The 25,102-nt window shown below is 58.4% G+C and overlaps 1 protein-coding gene across 1 annotated transcript; it reads right to left on the reverse strand.

The window, feature by feature from the left end:
• Positions 1 to 28: 28 nt before the first annotated feature.
• Positions 29 to 23,321, reverse strand: LOC135363097 (basic proline-rich protein-like). Its single transcript, XM_064583783.1, has 4 exons — positions 22,645 to 23,321; positions 6,577 to 6,633; positions 5,247 to 5,586; positions 29 to 66 (listed from the first exon to the last, which is right to left on the reverse strand). Exons 1-3 carry the CDS (start codon positions 23,319 to 23,321, stop codon positions 5,283 to 5,285), a joined length of 1,038 nt encoding a protein of 345 aa, XP_064439853.1. The 3' UTR covers positions 29 to 66; positions 5,247 to 5,282.
• Positions 23,322 to 25,102: the final 1,781 nt, after the last annotated feature.

Genomic DNA, 25,102 nt, shown 5'->3' on the forward strand with positions numbered 1-25,102 from the left:
CGGCGGCCGCCACCGAGTGCGGGAGAGACTGGGACCACTGCAGAGGAGCAGTGTCGCCGGCGCTGTCTGGGGAGAGAGCGCGCAGGGGGTGAGGATGGCCTCCTGGACCCCCCCCCCATGGCCCTGTTCCCCAGTAAGAAGGCTCCCACCCGCGCCACCTGCCCTTCGGGAACGCCACCGTGCCACAGCCATCCCCTCCTCCCGTAACCGGCCAGTGCAGACCCGCGTGACCGGGGCAATAAAGTGAAACTAGTGAACACCCAAGAAGCCCACTGGCCTTACTGGTAGAGCGTTACTCCATGGGAAAACAGACGTGCCTCACACAAAAGCAAAACGACAACCAGAAAACTCCAGACCCCCCCGGCTCCCCCACTGCTAGCAGGCCTGCCCAGGTGACACAACCCAAGGATCTGCTGGTGCCTGTGGGGCTCACCTGGGCCTGAGCACAGAAGGAAGCCACCGAGCCACACGTGGAGGAGCATGAAGCCCACAAAGGCACTGCACCCCTTGGATCTCCCCAAGCCCCATGAGGGAGGCGGGCAGGGACCATCACCAAGAGAAAGCACAGGAAGCTAGAGCGCATGCAAGCAGGGGAGGGGCAGCAGGTTGCAGGCCTGCCCAGCACCCCCCGCCCCAGGGCACCACCTACCACCACGCACAAAGGCCCACCGACAGGGACACACAGGGCCGAAGTGAAACCGTGCGTTAAATCCAGGAACCCAGAACAGGAAGAGCCACAGAAAAGAGCCCAAGGCCCAACACCCACTCAGAAAGAGCCACCAGGGACCAACGAGGGGCCCACAGGAACAGGCAGCACCAGGCTGTACACCCCCAGGTCTAAATACCCTTGAATGGTCACATCTCCCAGAACTGAAATTTAAAGTAGAGGAAAAAACCAACTCCAGGAGATGGGGCGGGAACCAAACAAAGTGAAGAAAACATGCCGGCTCCTGGCCGCCGCTATCAGACTCCCACCGACCCCCTCCTTCCCGCAGAGCTGACTCATTACCCTAAAATCGAGGCCCGGAAAGGCTTCACACAGAAACCCTCAGGCTACAGAGGAGCAGTGTCTGGCCCAGTTAAGCTTCCAGAAAAGCCTGGAGAGGTGGGCGTCGAGGTGAGGGCAAGTCCCAGCCCCTCCGCAGGGCTGACCCCTCGCTTGCAGGAGGTGTCCCCACCGGCCTGCCCTCCGGGAGGCCCCGGGGCAGCGATGCTCAGACCCCCTCCTCCCCGCCCTCGGAATCTGCCACTCCGCTGTGCGTCATGATTCCTCAGGAAAGACGATGGGCGGGAGGAGGGATTCCTCGTTCTAACGCGGAACCAAACGTGCTGAGTTTTACTTCTCCGCCATCTTAGAGAGCATCCCTGTGATCTACTCCGACATGTAAGGACCACGTCGTCCTGAGGAGAGCACACATCCGGTCCCCCTCTAAGATGGGACGGGCAGGGTTTGCAAGGCACAGTGATGCCCCCTGCCCCCCGAGGAAGCAGGAAGGTCAACAGCAGGTCTCCCTGCTACTGTAAGTGGAAAACACATCAGTGTCCCCCTCCGGGGCAGCCAGTGTCCACCCAGGACCCACTTGCAGCTCAGTCCCCATCAGCGATGGACAGTCCTCCCCAGCCACGCCCACTGAGCCCTTCGCAGCCAAAGGCGCAGGCTCCCCATTACGCCAGCGGCACCCTAGACCAAGCAAAGGGCATCTGACTTCAGATACAAAGGTACAGATACCTCAGACGCTGATTAAGAAAGTCAGGACAGTCGAAAGGTAAGCAGGAGGCGCGGGGAAGGCCAGCCGGAGACCCCTGCTGCAGCATCCCGGAACTTTCAGGCTGCCATCTACCCAGGGCTGAAGGCCAAAGGCGAGGGCAGCCAGCAGGCCCTGTGGACGCTGCGTGGGGTGACGTGAGCTCCCACGGTGGCGCACCATAAAGGGACAGGCACCGACACAATGCCGGCAGTGGGAAGGGCAGGCAGCACTCTGATCAGACTGGGCCCCGTGAAACACAGCGTCCAGGCCCCAGAAACACAACTCCGCTCCGAGGAGCACAGTCACATGAAATGGCACTCAAAGGTCCCTCACCTCAACAGAGGCCTGGCCTGGCCCTGGGCCGTGGGGCCGGTGCAGGGACAAGAGTGGGGCAGAACATGGAGGAGGGGAGAGCCCGCGGTCACCAGGCCCTGAAGACACCTCAGTTTAGCTCAGCAACATTCACATAATGACACAGGACCCCAAAGGGAAACAAAGGTAATGGGGCATGGTCCCTGCCTTGGGGGAACTTGCAAACCACGTAGATGAGGTGTGCAGTCAGCCAGCCCAGCCCACCCGGCACCTCCCCTCGGCTGGGATGGCCCCACCTCCTAAGCCTGGAGCCTCACCCTACCGGTAACCTTAGAGACATCACCTCCTCCGTGAAGCCTTCCCTGACACGTCCTGGCCCTCCCCAACAAGACTGAACTGGGACTTCTACCCCTGGGTGCTTCTGGGTCCTGTCCATCACTCCAAGGCTCCATTCCACCCAGGGAGGTGAAAGACTCAGATCCTTGTGTTTCCCCACTAGACTGCCTGCCAGTCAACACATTTGCGCCGGGCCCAGCCCAGTAAGAATGAGGGCTGACGTGGTCATCTTAGCGCCAACACCGAGTAAGCCAGCCCCACGACTAACAGCCCACCAAGGGAACTGAACACAGGCCCACGAGTTCTGCGCACCACTGCCAGCCACCCGTGGGGTCGGCTCCCTGAGAGGCCACCTCGGGCTCCAGAGCGGCCCTCTCCCCCTTGGCACTGTGCACGGTCGGGCCAGAGAGTCCCCTGGGGGCCAGGCACCCTGGTCTCTGCCCACTTCATGCCAGGAGCACACACTCCCTGCCCCAGATGTTAACAGGAAAGGTCCTAACACAGGACCTCATGTCCCCTGGGGGCGGCATCACCAGCGAAGAGGCCCTGCTCTCTGTGGGGAGGTCAGCAGCTAGCAGCAGGCCCTGGCCTCAGACGCCCTGGACTTGAACCCTACCCCACCGCTCAGCATGCTGGGCGAGCCACGTGACCTCCCTATACCTCCCCCGTAAGCTCTCTCCTAGACTGGCTGCAAAGTCAGAGGGATCTGTTCATGACGAGGGCCCGACACAGTCTCTGCCCCACAGTAAGCGATGGACAAACACTAGCTGCTATCATGAAATGAACTGCTCACAAAAAGCCTGCTCAGAAAGCAAAGGAAAGATGGTTGATGCGCAAGCGGGTGGAGGCAGAAGGCAAACACAGTAATCGGCCCCTTCCCCAGCATGAGCCGCTTGGGGTATCCTTCACCTGGCTTTTACAGGAGGAGGCCACCCCAAGGCTCCCCACCCTGGCAGGATGCAGCCCAACTGCATACCTGGCCATGGGCTGAATGCCGTGAGGCCCCAAAGTCCGTATGCGCAAGTCCTTCCCCAGACGGGACGGTGTTAGGAAGAAGGGCCTCAGGTTTAGAGGAAGTCAGGAGGGTGGGGTCCCCTGATGGGATCGGTGCTCCTGAGGAGTCACGAGACAGCCCGTTTCCCCTCTCTAGTCTCCCCCATGTTGGGATACTGTGAGAAGGCAGCTGTCTGCGCCCCGAAGAGAGCCAGGACCCAACCGTGTTGGCCGCCTGACCTGACTTCCGGCCTCCAGAACGAGGAGACCTAACTTTCTGCTGCTCATGCACCATCGGCCTGTGGTGCTCTTCGCAGCAGCCCCACGGCCTGAGAGAACAGGAGCCTGCCCGCTCAGCCGAGATGGGCCCCCACCTCTACGGGTGCTGAGGCCCGCCCCCCAGCAACTGCTCAGATGGCAGGTGTCACAGAGGCTCTACCCAGGCCCCAGAGGCGTGGGGCACAGCAGAGGGCAGAGGAATCCGGGGCACCTGCCAACTTGAACAGGCACCCAGGCTGAGGGCACTGCCCGGCCGGGGCGCGCAGGCGGTAATCGGCATAGGATGCGTCAGTCTCGGGGAACCCCGACCCACTCGCAGAAGCCCTAAACAGATTTTCATTTTTAAACTCAAATACTTTGAAGTTCAGCCTATTTTGGAGAAAAACAGTTCAGATTCCAATATGAAAACTGGTCAAAGGAACTAATTCACCGCGTTCTCACCCACGAAGACGTGTGATGTTCCAAACATTAGTCAGCTCCCGGGAAGGGTTTCTGAAAACTAGACAGGGGGATGAACGCCAGCTCCGTGGTCCCAGCAGGGCAAGCTGAGGCTGCCCGATGCCCTCTTCTCTCCTCTGTAAACAAGGGGCAGTCCCCCTGACCCCCAGAGACCCTGGGAGAGGGAGGCCGTGAGTCCGCCGCGGTGCAGGCCGGCCCCTCTGCCACCAGCTCCCCACGCCTCACTGCCTCACCTCACTGATGCTCACGTGTCACCTTCTCAGTAGGGCATCTGGATGCTCTGACTGAAGATTACGCCCCAGGTCCAGGCTGCTGTCACCACCTCCCACCTCTGTCTCGACCCAGGGCGCTTGTCTCCTCCCCGCACGCTCCAGGCCTCCTTACTGACCCAACGTGTAGGTCAGTGCTTGTCCCCCTCACCAGAACACACACTCCAGGCCAGGGACTTCCTGGGGGCACCCCAAGCCCTAAGAGTCTGGCCCATCACAGAGGCTCATCAAACACTGTGTTGTTTTACATCATAGACACCCCCAAAAACAAAAAGCAAAGCTACTGAGAGCCGTCTCCAGAAAGGCTACTGAGCACCAGGCACGGGGTACGAGACATGCGCTGATCGCATCCTTGAGTGTATGACCTGGAGGCAGTCATTCCACACCCCAGACTCTGCCCCCTACAGACTCTGAGCCACGTGCAGGTGTCCCGGCGGGGGAGGGGGTGTCATTGGAAGCTGCCAGAGGAGGTGCAGCCTCTGAATGTGCAGTTGGCCGGGCCCCTGAGCTGGAAATGTCCCCCTGGGACAACCGGGGCACACTTAGAAGGGAGACACAGTCCCCTGGGGCCTGGTGCTCACTGTGGGCCTCTCACAGCCAGGCCACGAAAGCCACACAGCACACCCTCCACCCGGAGGAGAGAAGCACTCAGCTGGGGACACAAAGAAAAGTCTACGGCTTCTCCTGCCTGGGAAGGCCTGTGGGCACGTGGATCACAACCCCAAGGTCTTCCAAGGGCACGAGCTCCTGTGGCAAAGAGGACGGAACGCCCGCTAACCTCCCGCACCGAGAGGCCTCCAGCCCCTCTCCCTCGCAGCACTGCGCGTCATCTCCTCGCGCCCCCGCCCACCTGCAGGACAGGATGTGTGGCTCTCGCTGACGGACTTCACCAGCCGAGGTCACCGCTCGGGACCGAAGGAGGCTCTGCCGAAGGCTGTGGCTCCTGCTCGGGGCCCGGCGCCTCCTGCGGCTTGCGGTGCTCCTGCCGCTGGCTGTGGTTGCGCAGGACGCGGTGGGCCGTCTCCATGACCACGTCGGTGTTCAGGCTCTCGGCTGCCACGGCCAGGAGCCCGTCATTGTCCTCGCCGGCATCCCAGGCGTCGCTGGTGTTGCTCTCAAACTCCGGGAAGGTGCTGATGCTCTTGGCCTTCACGGGTGTGGCGGGCGCCTTGGGCGCGCCCTTGAGCAAGCTGCAAAGCAAAGGCAGACTTCAGCTGTCCCCCCGGAGGCTGGAGCGGACTCACCCCACGACCGGTCAGAAAGGAGCCCATGGATGAAAGGTGCACATTCAAGCTTCCAGTGTCAACTGAGCTGAGGGTGAAGAGCAAGCACAACCCAAAGAGGCATCCGAGAGAGGACTCCTGGGGCACCCAGGGGGCTCAGTCGGTTAAACGTCTGCCTTCGGCTCAGGTTGTGATCCCGGGGTCCTGGGATCGAGCCCCACATCGGACTGCCTGCTCGGTGGGGCGTCTGCTTCTCCCTCGCCCCCCTCCCTACCCCCCCACTCCTGTGCTCTCGCTCTCTTTCTCAAATAAATAATCCTAAAAAAAAAAACAGAAGAGGACTCCTAGGATTCGGGGGCAGGAAGGAGAGGCTCTCGAGGGGCAGTACCGCTGAGCAGTCTCTGCTCAGTGACAGAAGCCACTCAGGAGGAACCCCAGCACCGCAGTCACGGCATTCACAGGGAGTCCCCAAACCTCACCCGGGCCAGTGCCCGCAAACCTCCTAAGGCAGCAGTGGGGGCGGCGGGGGCAGGAGCGGCTGTCTTTCGGTGTGCAGACACGACACAGCACCACTAGAGCAAGAGGCCCCGCGGGGGGCCCAGTGACACCCGCCAGCACGGGCGGGGGGTCACATCAGCCCCCTGCGTGGCTCTGGTGGAGGAGCCAGACACAGGGGCAGAGCGTGCAGTGGAGGGCAAGGGAAGTGAGCTGACCACCGAGAACAGGCCCGGGGCCAGGCCCTCCCGTCAGCTAAGGGGGTGCCAGCTTCGTGCTCTCCTCCACTTTGGGCTGGGCTTCCTCCTCTGCCCTTGTCCGGAGGACCAGTCGTGCGAGGCCCTGACGCGTGTCTGCTCGAGGGAAGACCACGCTGCTCCCCTCAGGACCCCGAGGAGGCCGGCGGGTCACCAGGACGCCCAGGCGCGTGCGTGATGCAGCATGACCACAGGCCTCATTTACGTGCCGTGTAACAGTGGGTCGAAGGGGGGGTGCTGGGCGCCGTACACATGCTGGATGCTGTTTAAAAAGAAAGGAAAACCGATTAGCTTCTCTCCGGCTTCCTCAAGAGCCCACACTAACTCGGGAAAAGGACCAGTTCCCAGTAACCTACACGCCTGAGCAGCAACTCTCCCTCAGCTGCCACGGGTCCCGAGGGCCCGTCTGGAAGGGATGAATGGCGCCACACAGGTCCACGCCACACACACAACGGGGCATTCAGCCTGCCGGGCAAATGGGCCTCAGCCCAGGGAGCCGCAGCCCTGACCGCATCGGCAGGGCCTCAGGCGCCGCTGCCGACGAGGCTGCTGGGAGCTGGGAGCCACTCAGCATCGCCCAGTTCCAGCAGCCTCTGCTCCCGGACCGTGTGCCAGCGGCAGGACTACGAACTAATGCTGAAATGCCCGTCTGGAAATTCCCATCTGCTGCCATTTCGTCAAAGACAGAATGCAGAATCACAAAAAGAAGATAAATGTGTTTTTTAAAGACTTAATGATTTTATTATAAAAGTTTTCTGGGGGCACCCAGGGCGCTCAGTCAGTTAAGCGTCTGCCTTCAGGTCAGGTCATGATCCCAGGGTCCTGGGATCGAGCCCCACATCGGGCTCCCTGCTCCGCGGGAAGCCTGCTTCTCCCTCTCCCACTGCTGCTCCCCCACTCGTGCCCTCTCTCTCTCTCTCTCTCCCTCTCTAATTAAGTAAAATCTTTTTAAAAAAGATAAAAATTAAATTTAAAAATAAAGTCTTCTGTTCATCAGAGTAAACTTGGAAAACAGATGGAAACAAAACAGCCCCCGTGGCAGACACCAGGGCGGTCCACTGAGTGGCTGCACCCGCACCCCTTCCTCGGCGGGGGCGTCCAGCCAGGGGAGGCCCTGTGACCCAGCGCAGCTCAGTCACCAGCAGTGTGGGCCCTTCCTCATCTGCCTGGAACACACATGTGAGGCCTAGAGGTTCCCCAGCCTCATGCCACCATGAGAAATGAGCAGGAGATATCAACCACCCGAGAACGCGGGCACGGCAGGAAGATGAGAAAGAGCACGGGTCTCGGGGGCACTGCAGCCCTGCCAACACCTTCATCTTAGCCCAGCACCAGAACTATAAGACAGCAAGTGTGTATTATAAGCCAATAGGGTTATGCTGATTTGTTACAGCAGCAGCAGAAAACCAAAAGAGAACAGAATGGTGACAGACAGGTGACAAAGCCATCCTCTTGGCTTATGGAAGCTTAAAGGTCTCTGTGGTTAAGTCAACCTCACTTTTATGCGTTACACGGGGCTCTCCTTTGAGGACTCTACTTAAAAAGGCCCACCCCCAACTGTCTTAGTCCATCCCGGCTGCTATAACAAAAATACCACGCATGTGGCAGCTTATAAACAAAGACATTTATTCCCCACAGTTCTGGAGGCTGGACGTCCAAGATCAAGGTGCTGGCAGATTTGGTATCTGGTGAGGGCCTCAGCTGGTGCCTTCTGCTGCGTCCCCACCCAGCGGAAGAGGCAGGGAAGGTCTCTGGGGTCTCTTTTATAAAGGCTCTAATCCCACCCTGGGGGAGTCCAGCCTCAGGACCTCCTCACCCCCTCAAAACCCCCACCTCCTAACACACTCAGTCTGGTGGGTAGGGCTTCCTGTGAGTTTTGGGAGCGCACGAACATTCAGCCCAGCCGACTTACTGAGATGGCATAAATCTCCAACTGTGTCCTAGTTCCACACTTGTGTGGTTTTATTTTTTACCCTTGAGTATTGAGTCACCTAGAATTTATTTTATTTTGCTACAGACTGTAGAAAACTTTTTTTTTTCTTTTGACAGAGAGAGAGATAGCGATAGCAGGAACACAAGCAGTGGGAGTGGGAGTGGGAGAAGGAGGCTCCCCGCCGAGCAGGGAGCCCGATGTGGGGCTCGATCCCAGGACCCTGGGACCATGACCTGAGCCGAAGGCAGACGCTTAAGGATTGAGCCACCCAGGCGCCTGTAGAAAACTTTTTTAAAAAATAATCCACTGCTCCAATGACATTGGTTAAAAACCTATCCTATTCCCTACTGGTTTGCGGACACTGTCTTCAATACGCAGGAGATTACTCTATGCTGGGGCATTTTTTCAGTTTTCCATTCATTCCTCCATGTCTGTGCCTGTGACACAACATTTTAATTACAGAAAATGTTCCCTTTTATATCCTAAAATGTTTCAGCAAAATTTAACGTACATTCGATAGCCCCCACGTTGCGACGGGGTTGTGAGGAGTATGAGGCAGGCAAAGACAAGCACACTGGACTCCAAACTCGCACGAACCTTTAAGTTTACCTACAAAAATAAAAAAAAAAAATGAATTGGCGTTTATAATGTTCTTGGACAACAAAAACATGGTAAACTGGAATATTATTCAGTGAAATAGTCATCAGCTAAAAAATAAAGTGCTAGCTCACGCTGTAACACGGAAGAACCTTGAAACCATCACGCTACGCGTGGGAAGCCAGTCATGAAAAAACACCTATTCTGGGGCGCCGGGGTGGCTCAGCCGTTGGGCGTCTGCCTTCGGCTCAGGTCCTGATCCCGGGGTCCTGGGATCGAGCCCCACATCGGGCTCCCTGCTCCGAGGGAGGCCTGCTTCTCCCTCTCCCACTCCCCCTGCTTGTTCCTGCTCTAACACTCCCTCTCTGTCAAATAAATAAAAATCTTTAAAAAAAAAACCTATTCTATGATCTCACTGACATGAAATGTCTAGAAGGGAGACAGAAGGGAGACTAGTGGTTGCCTGGGGTGGAGGATGGGAGACTGGGGTGACAGCAGAAGACTACAGGGCTTCTTCCTGAGGGGACAAACATATTCTAACGTTGACTGTGGTGACGGATACACCGCAGTACCACTGACTTTCACCCCTTAAATGAGGGAATGGTGTTGTACGTGAATTTTAATGGGTGAACTATTATTATATGTGAGTCTCAATGAAGATGTAAGCTTTTAAAGGCAGCACAGTTTCCACCTGGTTCTCTTGGGTTCTCTCTTGGAACCCAGGCACCAGGCTTTGAAGAAGCCCACATGTAAGCACTAGAACCACAGCTTCCAGGGGGTGTCCCAGCTGATGATGGCCGGCATCAACCTCGACAGGCGTGAGTCACCAGCCTTCTTCTGATTTCCCTCCCAGCCTCTGAACCTTCCCAGTGACACCATGGAAAAGAGACCAGTCTGACCCACAGAATCCAGGAGGGTTTGGGGGTTTGTTGTTGTTGTTGGAAAGAAAGAGTATCAGCCCACGGAGGTCATGCACAACCCCTCTGTCGTGGTCCCTTTCCAGAAATCTCTTGGAGGCTTCCCCGACCTTGGTAGGTTTCCTGTTTTAAGAACCAAAGGGCCTGGGTAATTGCTCTAGGCTTTAGCTTCCTCGTCTCGGAAATGGGAATAAGAACGTGTAAGAAATGAGACAGCCATAAATGGCAGCAGCTTGACTACCGCCAAGTGACCTACAGACAGCATTCACCGGTACTATGCACCTACCTTGCTGGCTTGCACCCTTCCCTTATGTCTCAGTACACGAATAGGGCTCAAAACCAGCAGGCAGTGGGCCTCTGCCCTCTATGTGCAAGGCATTTCCATGGGTCTTGCAGTGTTACCACACGCTGCAGGCCCCTTGCCTCCCAGGAAAGCGCCAGTGCATTAATTCTTCATGGGCACACCACTTGTGTTTATTGAGCAGAAAATGTTCCAGCAAAGTTCAAGCTCAGACTAAAAGGCATCTCATTTTATCTTATTAAAATTGCATTTTTATCTGGTCTTGCATAGCCAAAAAGAAAAACAGGCTTCAGCTAAAGCCATTTTAAAAGAATAAGTAGCACATCATGAAATCTTTCTTTAAAAAATATGTTCACCAATAAACTTTTTAATGAATTGTACTGCTTAAAAACACCACAGTAACTCATTGCTTTAAAGAGGACCCCAGTGATTCCTCACAAAAAGCAGATACACACGACATAATGCCACTTCTAGGCACACGCCATGAAAACCCCTTGTGTAAGGACGCAGGAGGCAGGTTCAGCGATGTCACTAACGCTAAAAAGAAAAAAAAAATTAAGAAAAACTTTTATCCATCATCAACTGAAGAATGAATTCACATTATCCCTTTGTCCATTATCAACTGAGTAACAAATAAACAAACTGGAACATACACCTATAATGGAATACTAACTACAATAAAAACGAAGGAACTACAAGAACCAAGATCGGGGAACTTACAAGCCTACCACTGAAGAGTAACTTGAATATGCACAGTATGATGTCATCTATAAAATGTTTTTAAAACGAGAAAATGAAACTATCTACCGTGTCGGATACATACATGGTGGTCAAAACTCCCAGCTCATGATGGTGATGAAAACAAACGGAGAACAGGATGGGAGCGGAGGGCTGGGGGTGGAGGGGACTCTGGGGCCGGGAAGAGGATGCAACGGCTTCAACTCCGAAGAGCAAAAGTGCGCAAACAGTCCCGAGGCCCATCGGTGGGTGACCAGGCACACGCCGGAATATACCGTCAGCTTCCAACAAGGAATGAAGGGCTGACAGCCGCTCCCACGTGGATGAAGCCTGGAAACATCATGCGCAGCGAAAGGAACCAGTCACGAAGACCACATTCATATGATCCCACACACATGAATAAGCACATGTCCAGAATAAGCAAGTCTACAGAAACAGAAAGCAGATGAGTGGCAGCCAGGGGCTGGGGAGGAGGGACTGGGGAGTCACGGCTGGTGAGGCAAATGCTCTAAAATTGACTATGGTGATGATCGTCCAACTCCACAGACTAAAAACACTGAACTGTACACTTTAAGTGAGTGAAATAGAGGACAGGTAAATGACGTCTCCACAAAGATGCTGAAAGGAAGGGAGGAAAGGGGGAGGGAGGGAGGGAGGGACGGGGAGAGGCGGAAGAAGCAGGAGGGTCTCCTCCCTGACCGGGTGTCCGGGAAGGCCGCTGTGCCGCGGGGGGCGAAGGCTGGGGCAAGGCAGCCCTTCTGCACCAGCCACCCGGCTGGCCTTTAAACAGGTCCGAGTCTACCTCTGCAGCCCCGAATGACAGAAGTCCCTAATGCCACCAGCCCAGAACAAAACATTTTAGTAGCTTCAAGTGAAAATGACAGACATGATATCACCCCTGAACTAAGACCATGAAACTTCAGAAGGATTCATTGGTTATCAGCAGGCCAACAGTGGGGACCACAGCTACATAATCTGGGCGGGCGGGTCTCCATCCTGTATATAGTATACGTAGTGTATAGCGTTAGCGACCACACAACTGGGTGGCCGGGAAGGACTCTCAGATGGAAGAACAAATGCACGAGAACTCACGATGAGTCATGGACCCAACCCTTGGCCCCACAGAGGTTCCCATCCAGCTGAGAGGGAGGCGCCCAGACCAAGGACTGTACCCCACAGGGCAGCCCAGGGACAGGCAGGTGGAGAGATGCCCCCCAGGATGGCGCCCGGAAGAGGACCCCCCGACAATAGCCCCTGAGTTCTCAACAGAGCACACCCCTCCTGCATGAGGCACAGGGAGTCACCCCTGCAACGCCCCCACCAGGAAGGGGAAGGCAGGCGACAGAGACAGTAAAGCTGAGATTCACCACAAGCAGGAGGTGGGAGCGAGGGGCGCCCCCAGGCAGAGGAGGCCACAGGTGAGGACAGGCTGGAGACACGGGTCAGCTGGGGGAGGCCCACAGAAGAGAGACGGGGACCCCTGAACAATCACCGCTGGCTCCTCAGGACTCTGCTCCACCACCTTTACAACTCGGGCAGGGAAAGTATAATAAAAACCAGAATCTAAGGCTGTCTGAGTGCCCACTTGTGGATGGCCAAGTGCTCAAGCCTGGTCCCCCTTGGAGAGCACCCTTCATTCGGCAGACACTGGCTGAGCACCTGCTGCAGGCAGCGGCACCGGAGCTGGAGAGACGCCAGGGAGCCAGGGACACAGGGACAACCCCTGCCCGCCCCCGGCTCCCACGATGGCAGGCGATCATCTGAACACAGGTGAGCAGAGCAGCGGGAGAAGCAAGAGGGCGATTCTCTCCCGCGTGTCCTGGCAAACATGTCTCTGGTCTAACTAGGACACCCCACCACCAAGGCCCTGGCGTGGCAACAAAACTGACGAGCCAGGGACCAGGATGGCTCTCTGTTCCTCAGTGAAAGGCTGGAGTAGCAGGGCTGCTTTCAGCCCTGAGACAGTGAAGCGTGAGAGGAAGGGAAAGTACGGAAAAGAAGTGTCCTAAGCACCTAAAAGGAAACCAAGAACCTATGCCGGTTTAGGATGAAGTGCTCGCCCGCAGCTCGGGCGCGGGGCATCAGTGGGCAGGTCGGGAGCCCCCCCGCGGCCACCACCTCCCCAGCCACCAGCCTCCCCGGCCGGGCTCACAAACCATGCTGCGCCCCCTCTGCGCTCAACATGCTTTTCTGAAATATGAACTCAATTAGCGACTGATTTACCATTAGGCTCGCTCTAACACACAGCAATGTTCCCCAGGTTTATAAAATATTCAGAAGAAGTAAGTTTTCCAAGGAAATTAACTTTAGAGGGCTTCAGAGGAAAATGTGTGAAACACCATTATCACCACAGCAAACAATTCCATCGTCCCTCCACCCACAGCAGAGTCTGGAGCTCTCGGCCCCCGCGGAGCCAGCTGCAGGCACACGTGGCCCCACGGACCCAGACCGGAGCACCTCTCGAGCTGTCCCAGCAATGACACCCGCGCCACCCCACCCGGCATTGCCGCTCAGCCTGTCCCACACGCTCTTGGCCGTCCAGTGCCCCCACGGGGCCAGAGCTCCCCGTGAAAGGGACAGGATTTGTCTCCTGTCATGCTCCTTGGGGCCCCCAGAACCCAGCAGAGACTCGGGCAGCTGTTGAGTCGGTCAGCAGGTTGCTCCATGGAGAGTCTCTTGGAATAGATCTTGGAAATGAGCATGTTTACAAAAAAGTGCTCCTCCACATGAGAAGAGGAACGTGTGAACTCACAGATACAGGGGACAGGCTGGTGGCTGTCTGATGTGGGGGGAGTCAGGCAAAAGGGTGAAGGTGGGCAGGAGGCACAAACTTAAATAAGTCCTGGGGAAGTGATGTGGGCAGCACGGTGACTACAGTTAGTAACACGGTGTCGCAGACTTGACCACAGCTGACAGAGAAGACCTCACAAGTTCTCACCAGAAGAAAAGCAATCTGAACCTTGTGTGGTGGTGGAGGTTAAGGACAGGCTGTGGTGATCATCTCACAAGATATACACGTATCAAATCATTACACTGTCGCCCAAAACTCATACAATGTTCTACGTCCACGAGACCTCCACCCAGACAAAAGTGATGGGTGTGTATTATGGAAAACAGAAGATACGATGAGTAGGAAGAAAGGAGGCTTTGGAATCAGCAGGGAAAGTGTATAGCGTGGTGGCCAGCCACCCCCAAATCCCACCTTCCCTCAATCCTCCTGCCCTCGTCTGGCCTCCAGACGCACCTCGTCCAGCCCTCCCGACCTTGCTCTCCATCCCCCCATGCCACCGCACCCCCTTTCCTGCCGGCCTGTCCAGGGGCTCCTCAGACTGTTCTGCACATTCCTGACCTCCACACCCCACAGCCGAGGCCCCAGCCCTGCCTTCTTCCCACTTCACGGGAAACCACGCTCTTTCCTGATGCTCCTGACCGTCTCTAGGTAAAGGGTTCTCAAACCGCTGCCTCTGGGGCACCACTGGCAACTCAGCCACACGCTCCCCTCCTCACATTAACGGGTCCACTACGGAAGTCAGCTCTGCCCCAGTTGCCACACCTCATGCCCACTTCTCACAGTGTCCAGCCCCGGGACAACCCCCACGGATCAGGCAGAAGACTAATGAGCGCACCCTGCCTCCTGCACCCCCTCACGCCCCTCTGCCACCAGCAGCTCCTGGCCCTCCTGGGCCGCCAACGTCTGTGGCGTCAAAACCCACCTGCTATCCCCACCACCCTGGATCGGGGCTCGGTCTCTCCTCCTGCCCAGGTCACCAACTCCCTCCATGACCTAATCTCCATGAATGGCAATCCAGGAGCCCAAGGGCCCCCCTCCCCTCCTCCCTGAAGCAGGCCACCCGCATTCAGCCAATCTCCACGTCCTCCTAAACCCTGAACCACTTCCCACAGCTCCACCCTCCCCTCTGTCACTGTCCCACGCGGCTGCCTCTGGTTCTGGTCTCGGCTCTGCCAGTCAGGGGACAGCTTCACTCCCCAGCTCAAAGTCTGCAAGGTCTTCCTGTCGCCCTTGGGGAACAACTGGAACCTTCCCTGTTCCTCTCCCGCCCATCCCCACACCAACACCCCCGCTTGGGGCCAGCGCTGGCCTCCAGCCCACCCCGTCTGAACGCCCAGCCCCCTCGGTCAGGTCCCTGCTAGCAATGCTCTTCTCTCCTGCTCACCTTTTCCTCGGCCGGGCCTTCATGCAGCCACTCGGCTGCCACACAGGCCAGCCCCGGGCCCTGTCTACAGAACACCCCCACAACCAAGTACGGACCTATAGGAACGGACGGTCCTTCAAGGTCCAGTTTGAGGTCACCCCCACCCTCCTCCACCAGCATCTCCCGTCCCTCGCCCACGCTGCCCCAGGAACTGGGAGCACCCCCCAGACTGCCCTGCAGGGGCCCAGGCCAGCAAACTTTAGGGCCTGTTGTGCACACAGAAGGCATCCAATAAATGCTTGAGACATTTAATGCTTCTTCGTTATACAAATATTTGAATGATTGAGCCTTTTACACGTGAAGGAGTTAAGTTCCACAGGACAGAGCACACTCTCTCAGAACCCAACAGGAGAGCACCCTCTGATCAGCTCCTGCATTTCCCTGGCCTGACCCATCCCAACTGAGCCACTGAAAATGAGGCCGGTCTCTGAATCCACATTTGGTCTGGAAATAAAATGCCACACAGCTCTAGTGAGTGGTTTGGGAACAGAAAACTAATCCAAGAAAGAGCACAATCCTAAAGAGAAAACAAAACGGGGCCCAGAGCCATGCCACGGCGGCCCGACCCGAGGCACTACCAGCTCGCCCGGCAGACGGCCCGGCAGACGGCTACCGTCGGCGGAGACAGGCCTATGTGCTCCTTCCCCACCCCATCAAACTGCCCAGCGCCCCCGACAGGAGGAGGAAAATGCTTTTCTCCTCCCAGAGCCGGCCTGAATTCTGAAAGCAGCGTGGCCAGAGGCCCCCTTTAGATCCCCACGCCGACAGCCCAACACATCGTCCCACCAACTGGCTGGCCTCAGCCCCTGCAAACAAGTTCACTGGAAAAACTAGAGAACCCCGTGTATCAACACCCTCAAACGGACTGCCCCCTGCCTCCAATGTTCACAGTGGCGCCGAGGGACCCGTCCCCTTTCCAAGACCCTGCCCTTTGCCCTGCTCTCCACACACATCATGCCCAGTGCCCCGTGACATTCCCAGTCACCCTGCGGAGGGCTTTCCGTGAAGGATCAGGAGCTCATCCAGAAGACAGGAATTAAGCGCTGTTTGTCTCCCCTGGGCATAAGCCTTAGAGCCAGCAAGCCTTATTCTTTTAGTTTAGTACAAAGGTTCACTGAAAGAAGGGTCCTTTCAAAACTGGAGCAAGGTATACGCGGGAACAGGTGGAGAGCTGCTCCATGGCACATTTGAGAAGCGTACCGAGGGGGGCTGGCCACGAGCAGCATGGCCAAGCTCAAGTGCAGAGGCTGTGTGAGAAGGAAGACAGCAGACAACAGACATGCCAGCCGGGGCAGTGGGCACACACCAGCGCCGGCGAACTCCAGACCCCCAGAGGATGGATGCCAGGACGGGCAAGAACACCCAGGAGGGTCCCCAGGGAACAGAGCTAATGCCGTCGGGGACCCAGAAGTGTCCAGCTCTGCCCTGAACTAGCATGCCTGGGCTCAGAGGCGGCTCACTCGCTTAGAAGCCACGGGCCTGGGACAGACGCAAGCTCGGCAGCACCGACTGGGCAGATGGGAGCACACTCGGGCAGGGCTGCCACAGGGCCTGGTGCGCGGGCTCCCCGGCCGGCTGTGCGAGCCCCGGCAACAGCATCTGCAACCCTTAATTCACGTGACTGCAGGCGGTCCACACTGTTCTAACCACTGACGACCACGGGCACCTACCTCTGTGACCCTCAGCACTCAGGCTGGAATTGCCATGGTAACCCCCAGAAAAGAGGAAACAGCATTTCAGAATGGGGGAACACAAAGACTAGGGATACTCAAAATGAAAGTCCCCCAAGCCCAGGGCCCCACAGACGGGAAGAACCCAGGCTGCCCCATTCCCTCTGGGCCTCCCAACCCCTCCGCCTCTGGCCTGTGTAGGGAATATCAGGGTGAAATTAGAAGAAGCTGTTCCTCTCCTCCTGAAGAACCCCCACGCTGTGCAAATCCGAGCGCACAGGAACCGCGTTCCTGAACCCCAGGCCAGAGGAGCCGGGCGAGGGCCGAGCCCAGGGGCCAGCAGTGGGAGCCAGCTCTGCCACCCACCCACAGCCGAGGCTTCCGGGTCTGCAAACCCCCGGCCGTAGGGAGGGCCGACGGCGCGGCGCGTGTCAGGACCCCGGCAGGAGAGAAGCAGTCTCGAGCGTACAGTGTCACAACAAGGCCCACGGTGCCTCGTCCGGGGTGTGGCACAAAACCCTGCCCCAGGACGTCTGTCCGCAGCCTCGCTCGGCATTGTCTGCGCTCCCAGGGCCCGGCACAGGGCCATCCCGACACCCGGCTGTCTGCAGGACCCCCGGCGGACCCGTGCTGCACCCCGAAGGGCCTGCAGGGCCAGTCTCCAAACTGCACATGTCTGAGCACCAGGAAGCTGAGGAGCGGTTAGAGACGGAGCTGCTGGAGAGGCCGGGGCGGGGCGGGTGTCCCATACTGGCCCCGGTCACTGCGCCACCATCCTCCTCCGTGCTGCACACAGGCAGGGCTGGCCCAGGGCAGTCTGGGGAACAGAGAAACAGACGTAGGCTCCCAGGGCACTTTGACTCGTTCCCACCCATGACCTCCGACCATGTCTTCACAGCCCTCGGGGAATGGAATACTTGCCCCTGCTCTCAGTTTAAAAAAAAAAAAAAGTTTAATCAAAATCATCAGGGATTTATTTATTTTAATCATTTCTGTCCTCACTTAAGATTAACCCATAAGAGTCTAGACTTGCTACATTAGACAAATGTGTAAAAGAGAAAAAACATGATTCACATCAAGTTCATCTTTCAAAATGTTTCCAGACCAGCTAAAAAGGCATTTAGTAACATCAAACAGGACCACCAAGAAACAAACAAGCAAGAGGAACTGTGTGCATAGCAAACCACCCCCACCCCCACCCCCGGTGCTTCCAAGGCGCTGGCACAGTAAGACCAACTCCACTTACAGACGGAGCCCAGAGAGACCCGCTCGCACAGGACACAAAGACCCACCCGAGAGACTCCCGGGCTCCTCGCAACACGGGAAGAGAGGAATAAAAAGGCACTCCGTCCAAACAGCCACTTCAAAAATACAAGCAAGGAAACAAACAGGTTTCTGAAAACACAAGAGCAAGCTGGTCAGGGCAGCAGATCCGAGCTTCCGGAAAAAGAGGCAGGGCCTCCACCTGGTTCCTGGACCCAAGGAGACATGAGGAAGAGCCCTCCCAGTGCTGTTCCAGTCCTTCGGGACTAAATGCACTTTGCAGAGGTGGGCGGTGAGGGGCCAGCCCACCCGGGAAGACGGAAGCAGGTGCCCTGTCCACATTCAAGGGCAAGACTCTGCAGGGTCAGGTGCGGACCTCTCTCACCCGGACCCACAACCCTTCCCATCCAACATCCCTCCCGCACATTCCTCCAACCTTCCTCCTCCCACTTCAGGGTTTTTCTGTGGCTGCTCTAACGGTCCTCCACACACAGCCTGAAACGCACTTATTATCTTAAAGTCTGGAGGTCAGAGTCCAAGGCAGTTCTCACGGGACTAAAGTGTAGGTGTTGGCCACTGCACTCATTTCTGGACGCTCTGGGGAGAGTCCACGTCCTGCTCATGCAGGCTGTTGGCAGAATCCAGTTCCCTGCGGTTGTAGGACCGAGGTTCCCGCCGGCTGCAAGCAGAAGGTCACTCCAAATGCTGGAGGCCACCGCACCCCCCGGCTCATGGCCCCCGCCTCCACTTTCAGAGCCAGCGACAAGACAAGCGTCCATCTGCTGTTGATTCTGACCACTTTTAAGCGCTCACTCCATTCTACTGGACCCACCAGGCCACCCAGGAAAAGGTACCACCTCAGGGTCAGCAGATCTGCACCTTCCACTCTTTGGCCATGTGGTCTGGTTCCAGGTTCCAGGGATAAGGATGCAGACATCTTTGGGGTTCATCATTCTGCAACCACGCCCCATCCCTCAGGCCAGAACCCTGGTGATCGCCACCCTTCAGTGCTTCATGGCGGCCCTTTTCTATGGCCTTCCGAGCCCTGCCCGCCTCCCACCCCTCTTCTCACAAGGCTCCCCTCCTGCCGTCCTCCTCCCCAGCCCCAGGGTCCCCGCAGCACCCTTCCCCTGCCAGGAGTGCTCTGACGCCCACCCTGCATCTCCGCATCTGTGCATCTCTGTGGGCTGGCTCCCTCTCCACCTAGAGGTCTCAGGTCAGGCATGACCTCTTCTGGAAGGGCATGGCCTTCCATTGACGCAGGGTCCTGTGCTTCTGCCAACGCCCCCAATGATGACCTTCGAAGAACATACCAATGTGCTTACCGTCTCCCTCACCCCAGCAGCCTCTGAGAGCCACATCTCTTGGCTCAGCATTCAGCACGGGACCTGGCACACAGAATGCGTTCTGAACGAATGAACTGTCCCCCCAACAAGTCCTCCCCTCAGCTGATGAGTGATGGCGGCCTGTTACAGTGACGGTGGAGCTGATGTCTCACCGGCTCGGAGACTCCTCGGGCTGTGGCCGCTGGAAGCTGAAAGCTGTCGGAGCCACAACACCGTGAGCTGTCTTCTCCTCCAGCTCCACCCCAAGCACCCACAGCCTTGCCGATTCAGTCTGGGCCCTTCCTGCCTCCATCCCGCTCACAAAGGTCGCCCTCCACAGGCCCCACCGCCCGCACGGCCTCCTGTGCACAGCGCTCGCGGCCCCGGCGGACCCACGCCGGAGGGCCGTCTGCGCTCGCACCGCGGTGGGCGGTGACTTCGTCCTGCCACTGACAGCTAAGTGTGGCAAGAGTGCCACCCACAACTGCAGAGGGCAGCCGCCCCTCGGAGCCAAGTGGGTCGCTGGCCCAAGAGAGAACCAGCCCCAGAGAGTCACAGACTGAACACGTCCTGATCCCCACCACCCGCCCTCTGATTCTTGCAACACCACCGTCCTCTCTCACCCGGACGTTCACCACAGCCTCCGAACTGGTCTCCCTGCGTCCGTCCTTCCCTCCCAGCCCCTAACCTGCCATCCACCCAGAGGCCAAAGGGATCCTGCCTCACCTCTGCCAAGACCCTCCAAAGCGCTCCCCCATCAGAGTAAGAGACAGGAAGCCCACGTCTTTCCACTGTGACCACGAGGCCCGCCCCCACCAGCTTCCGGACCTCGTGCCCCAGGACTCTCCCCCTACTCCCTTGGCTCCAGGCACCAGGCCCCCCGCTCTTCTCGAGCACACCGCTGTCGCTCCCAACCGGGGGCTTTCCACTGGCCCTCTGCCCAGACCACTGTCCTCCCAGCCACCCAGGGGGCCTGTTCGCTCCCCTCCTGTGAGTCCTGCTCAAATGTTACCTCCTCTGTGAGACCTTCTCTGGCCACCTTATCACCGGGAAACCCTCCCCACTCCACACGCCTCCCAATCCCAATTCTCTGCTTGAGGTTTCAATAACAGGATAACAGTTCCCACCTTCTCAGGGGTAACTCTCTTCTTAACTTAGTCATGGTCTCTATTCTCTGCCCCTCCAGCTCCGCTGTAAGCTCTGAGACAGCACTGGTTCTGATCTGTTTTGTTCACTGGTGTATCTCTAGCCCCTGGAACTGTTACTGGCACCAAGAGTTGGTTAAACAAATATCTACTGAATGAATGGATTTTCAAACTCTCAAAGCTCCTCCAAGAGGCCCTCTCTCGTGCTCATCAAAGAGAATCGGACCAGACCGAACAAATATGTGCCTGGAGATCTCAGCCACTTAGGTCTCATCCAGCTTCAGCAGGTTACACTGGCAGAAACTGATGGCCCCAGGGGTGACATGACCTGGTGAAAGTCACACAGAGATTAATAGAAAAAAAAAGGCTGAAACCCAGACCACAGAACCAACTCAGAGGTGCTTCCACCACATCACACATCCTGCTTCATCCAGAAGTTTCTAAGAAAGCCCCAGCCAAATAGACAACCTAAGGACCAGCATGAATAGAGGAGGGGGGGCTACTGGCAAGACCACCTCTCATGCAGTGTGAGACCCTGGCCAAATCACCTACTAGAGATACACCAGTGACACAGTTTCTTTGGTAAGACTCCATAATTTAAAAGATGATGGCAGGGCGCCTGGGTGGCTCAGTCGGTTAAGCGACTGCCTTCGGCTCAGGTCATGATCCTGGAGTCCCGGGATCGAGTCCCGCATCGGGCTCCCTGCTCGGCAGGGAGTCTGCTTCTCCCTCTGACCCTCCCCCTTCTCATGCTCTCTCTCTCTTAAATAAATAAAATCATGGGGCGCCTGGGTGGCTCAGTTGGTTGGGCGACTGCCTTCGGCTCGGGTCACGATCCTGGAGTCCCGGGATCGAGTCCCGCATTGGGCTCCCTGCTCGGCGGGGAGTCTGCTTCTGCCTCTGACCCTCCCCCTCTCACGCTCTCTCTCTTTCTCACTCAAATAAATAAATAAAATCTTTAAAAAAAGAAAAAGAAATCTTGACATCGGGGGCGCCTGGGTGGCTCAATTGGTTGGGCGACTGCCTTCGGCTCACGTCATGATCCTGGAGTCCCAGGATCGAGTCCCGAATCGGGCTCCCTGCTCGGCGGGGAGCCTGCTTCTCCCTCTGACCCTCCCCCCTCTCTCTCATTCTCTCTCTCTCAAATAAATAAATAAAATATTTAAAAAAAGAAAAGAAATCCTCAGTGTGGCGGCGCCTGGGTGGCTCAGTCGGTTGGGCGACTGCCTTCGGCTCGGGTCACGATCCTGGAGTCCCGGGATCGAGTCCCGCATCGGGCTCCCTGCTCGGCGGGGGGTCTGCTTCTCCCTCTGGCCCTCCCCCCTCTCATGTGCTCTCTCTTTCTCTCTCAAATAAATAAATAAAATCTTTAAAAAAGAAAAAGTAATCTTGACATCCGTTTCTCTCTAATCTACGTTCGCCAGGCACTGTCCACGCACTGTCTTCACCTTCCCCGGGGCGCGGGCCGGGGATCAGCCGCACGCTGATCAGGACTTTGGAGCCGAACAGCTTCCAGGTTGCACCCGGGTCATTGCACGCACTTCATTTTTTGTTTAATTTCTTTTTCTTAATTCGCTTCCTGCTGCGGACTCAAGAAAGGAGTTGGTTTTGCGGCCGGAAGGTGGGGTACGTGGAAATTCACAGGGAGGCTCAAATCCACCGGAGCGAGTCCTCGAGCTCAAGGCCAAACGCAGCCGAGCGCGGGAGGGACAAGAAGGCCATTCAAGTGGGTCCCACCGCCGCGCCCCCCGGAGAGGCGATCGCCCGGCAAGCGCAGCCCGTGCGGCCAGCGGGCCAGGTCCGCACTCCCCGAACCCTTCGCAGCGCGACCCGAGTCGGTCCCCTTCGGCTTCCCAGGGCGCCCGGGATGTCACCGAGGAGAGCCTGCCGAGGAGTGTCACCGAGGAGAGCCTGCCGAGGAGTGTCACCAAGGGGAGCCTGCGGCCTCGGGAAGCCTCGCGACCAGCTGCTCCTCCTCCCTTCAAGCCTCGGTCTGCGCGCAGCCCCCGTCACCGCCCAGACCCTGCGCTCGAGCCCCCCGGCCCCCCAACGTCGCTCTCGTCCCCAGCAGCCCTCCCCAGACCCCCGACTCCACCCGCAGCCCCGCGGGCCCACGCGCCCGCCCGACCTCCGAGCCCTGACCCCGACCCGGCCTCCCCGTCACACCCACCTGCCCGGGACTTCGCCGTTGCTGCGCCTCCAGAACCGCTTCCGGGCCCCGTCGCCGGCCACAGCCCCTCCTCCTCCACCTGCCCGGGACTTCGCCGTTGCAGCGCCTCCAGAACTGCTTCCGGGCCCTGTCGCCGGGCACGGCCCCTCCTCCTCCCTCAGGCCCGCGGCCCGACACCTCGAGCGCGGCCGGCCAGGCCCGGCGGCCCTCTCCTGCACCCCGAGCGGCCCCTCAGCGGCCCCCGGACTCCTGAGCCCAGCGCCCAGAGGCTCTTCCGCCTGCTCCCGGAAGTCCCGCCTCCGCGCGCCCGGAAGTCCCGCCTCCGCCCAGGCGCGCCGGACGCAAGGCGCGGGCGTGACGGCATTAGGGGCGACGCCGGGGAGGGGGTGTGGCGGCTGCGGTGCGGGCGGCGGGGGTCCGTGTGTCGGCGGCTGGCTGGGGCCCCAGTCCGACTCTGTGCTCTGCTGCCGGGCGAGGCGGCGGGAGGGTCCGGGGCGCGCGGAGGCAGCGAGGGGCAGCGGGGTCGGCGGAGCGGGGGGGGGGGGGGGGTGCCTGGGGGTCGCGGAACCCGGCGCAGGAAGCCCCCGGCAGGGTTTTCGAAGAGTCGGCGCGAAGCGGAGCGGAGGGAGAGTCCGTCTACACTGGTGGGGCGCCGGGCGGCTCAGTCGGCCCGCCATCTGCCTTGGACTCAGGTCATGACCCCAGAGCCCAGAGGCTCTTCCGCTTGCTCCCGGAAGTCCCGCCTCCGCGCGCCCGGAAGTCCCGCCTCCGCCCAGGCGCGCCGGACGCAAGGCGCGGGCGTGACGGCATTCAAGGGCGACGCCGGGGAGGGGTGTGGTGGCTGCGGTGCGGGCGGCTGCGGTCCGTGTGGTGGCGGCTGGCTGGGGCCCCCGTCCGGCTCTGTGCTCTGCCGCCGGGCGAGGCGGCGGGAGGGTCCGGGGCGCGCGGAGGCAGCGGGGGGCAGCGGGGTCGGCGGAGCGGGGGGGTGGGGGGGGGCGCCTGGGGGTCGCGGAACCCGGCGCAGGAAGCCCCCGGCAGGGTTTTCGAAGAGTCGGCACGAAGCGGAGCGGAGGGAGAGTCCGTCTACACTGGTGGGGCGCCGGGCGGCTCCGTCGGCCCGCCGTCTGCCGTGGACTCGGGTCGTGACCCCAGGGCCCTGGGCTCGAGCCCCGCGTCGGGCCCCCCGCTCGGCGGGGAGACTCCGCTTCCCCCTCCGCCTGCCCCTTCCCGACTGGTGCCCTCGCTCGCTCGAGAGCTCGCTCGAGTGAATGAAATCTTTGAAAAGAGCGAGTCTGCGTTGGTTACGTGGTGAAATGACAGCTGCTGAGGTTATGTTTCGGTGTTTCGGTGTTTGCTTCTTTTAACTCGACGTGGCCAACGAAGATGTGGGGTGACGTGCGTGACTGGCGCTGGATTTCTCTTGGTCGCGGACCCGGACCGAGAAGCCAGGTCCTGCCCTTTCCCGACTGCAGGACAGTCCGCGGACACACCTCCGCCAGTTCTCTCGCGAGACAAGAATTGGGCTGCATGTGTAAGTGTGCCCGTGCCCCTCGCTTACTGATGGGTAGCACTGATGGAGTTCTTGCCACACGCAAGATCTGCGCCGGGTTCTTTACATGCAGTACGGCAGCCGTATGCCCACCACCCCCAAAGGCTGCCCCTCCCGGGAGAGCAGAATGGCTCGCTCACCTCTCGGACACCGAATTTTATGCCCTTTCCACAGGTCCTTGTGCCCCCCCCTGCAACACTTACCTGACTGTTTTTATGATCTCTGTGTCCACAGGTAGCTTGTGAGATCCTGCTCAGTGGGGCCTAGGTCTTCTGCCTCTGCAAGTGTGTGTTGGATGAATGACAACCACGGGAACTCTCCAGGGACCCCCTTTTGTCACCATAGAAACTCCAGGAATCTTCTCTTTGGTGTGATCTTAATGGATCCTTGGTGATCCCCAGCTAACAAACCCTCACTAGATCCTCAGGGCTCCTTTGTTCATAGCCTGATGAGCTCTTCCGGGATCCTGTCCTTACATGACCTCAGGGAAACTCCAGAGATCTTCCAATAAAGTTTCAGTGGATCCGCAGGGACTCCCTCCTGACACAACCTCAGGCAGTCTCCTGGGATTGTCTCCTAGTGGAGCTCAGGAAGGCCCCAGGGACCTCTTCCCAATATACAGCCCCGAGGCCTCAGAAAGCCTCTCAGAGACTGGCTCCTAACAGCCTCCGGGTCCCCTGTGGACATCACTGGGGACCTCAGGGGTTCTGTGCAGCTCTTCTGGCTCATTGCAAGAATCAGCGAGGTGACGGAGCAAGATGGCGGAGGAGTAGGAGACCTGGATTTCGTCTCCTCTCAGGAATTCAGCTGGATAGGGACCAAACCATTCTGAACACCTACAAACCCAACAGGAGATCGAAGAAAGGAAGAGCAACAACTCTCTGAACAGAAAAGCGACCACTTTCTGGA

This window comes from Mirounga angustirostris, unplaced genomic scaffold (genome assembly GCF_029215605.1).
Source record: "Mirounga angustirostris isolate CCGP_5_RB_7025 unplaced genomic scaffold, mMirAng1.0.hap1 SCAF_18, whole genome shotgun sequence".
NCBI classification, from domain to species: Eukaryota; Metazoa; Chordata; class Mammalia; order Carnivora; family Phocidae; genus Mirounga; species Mirounga angustirostris.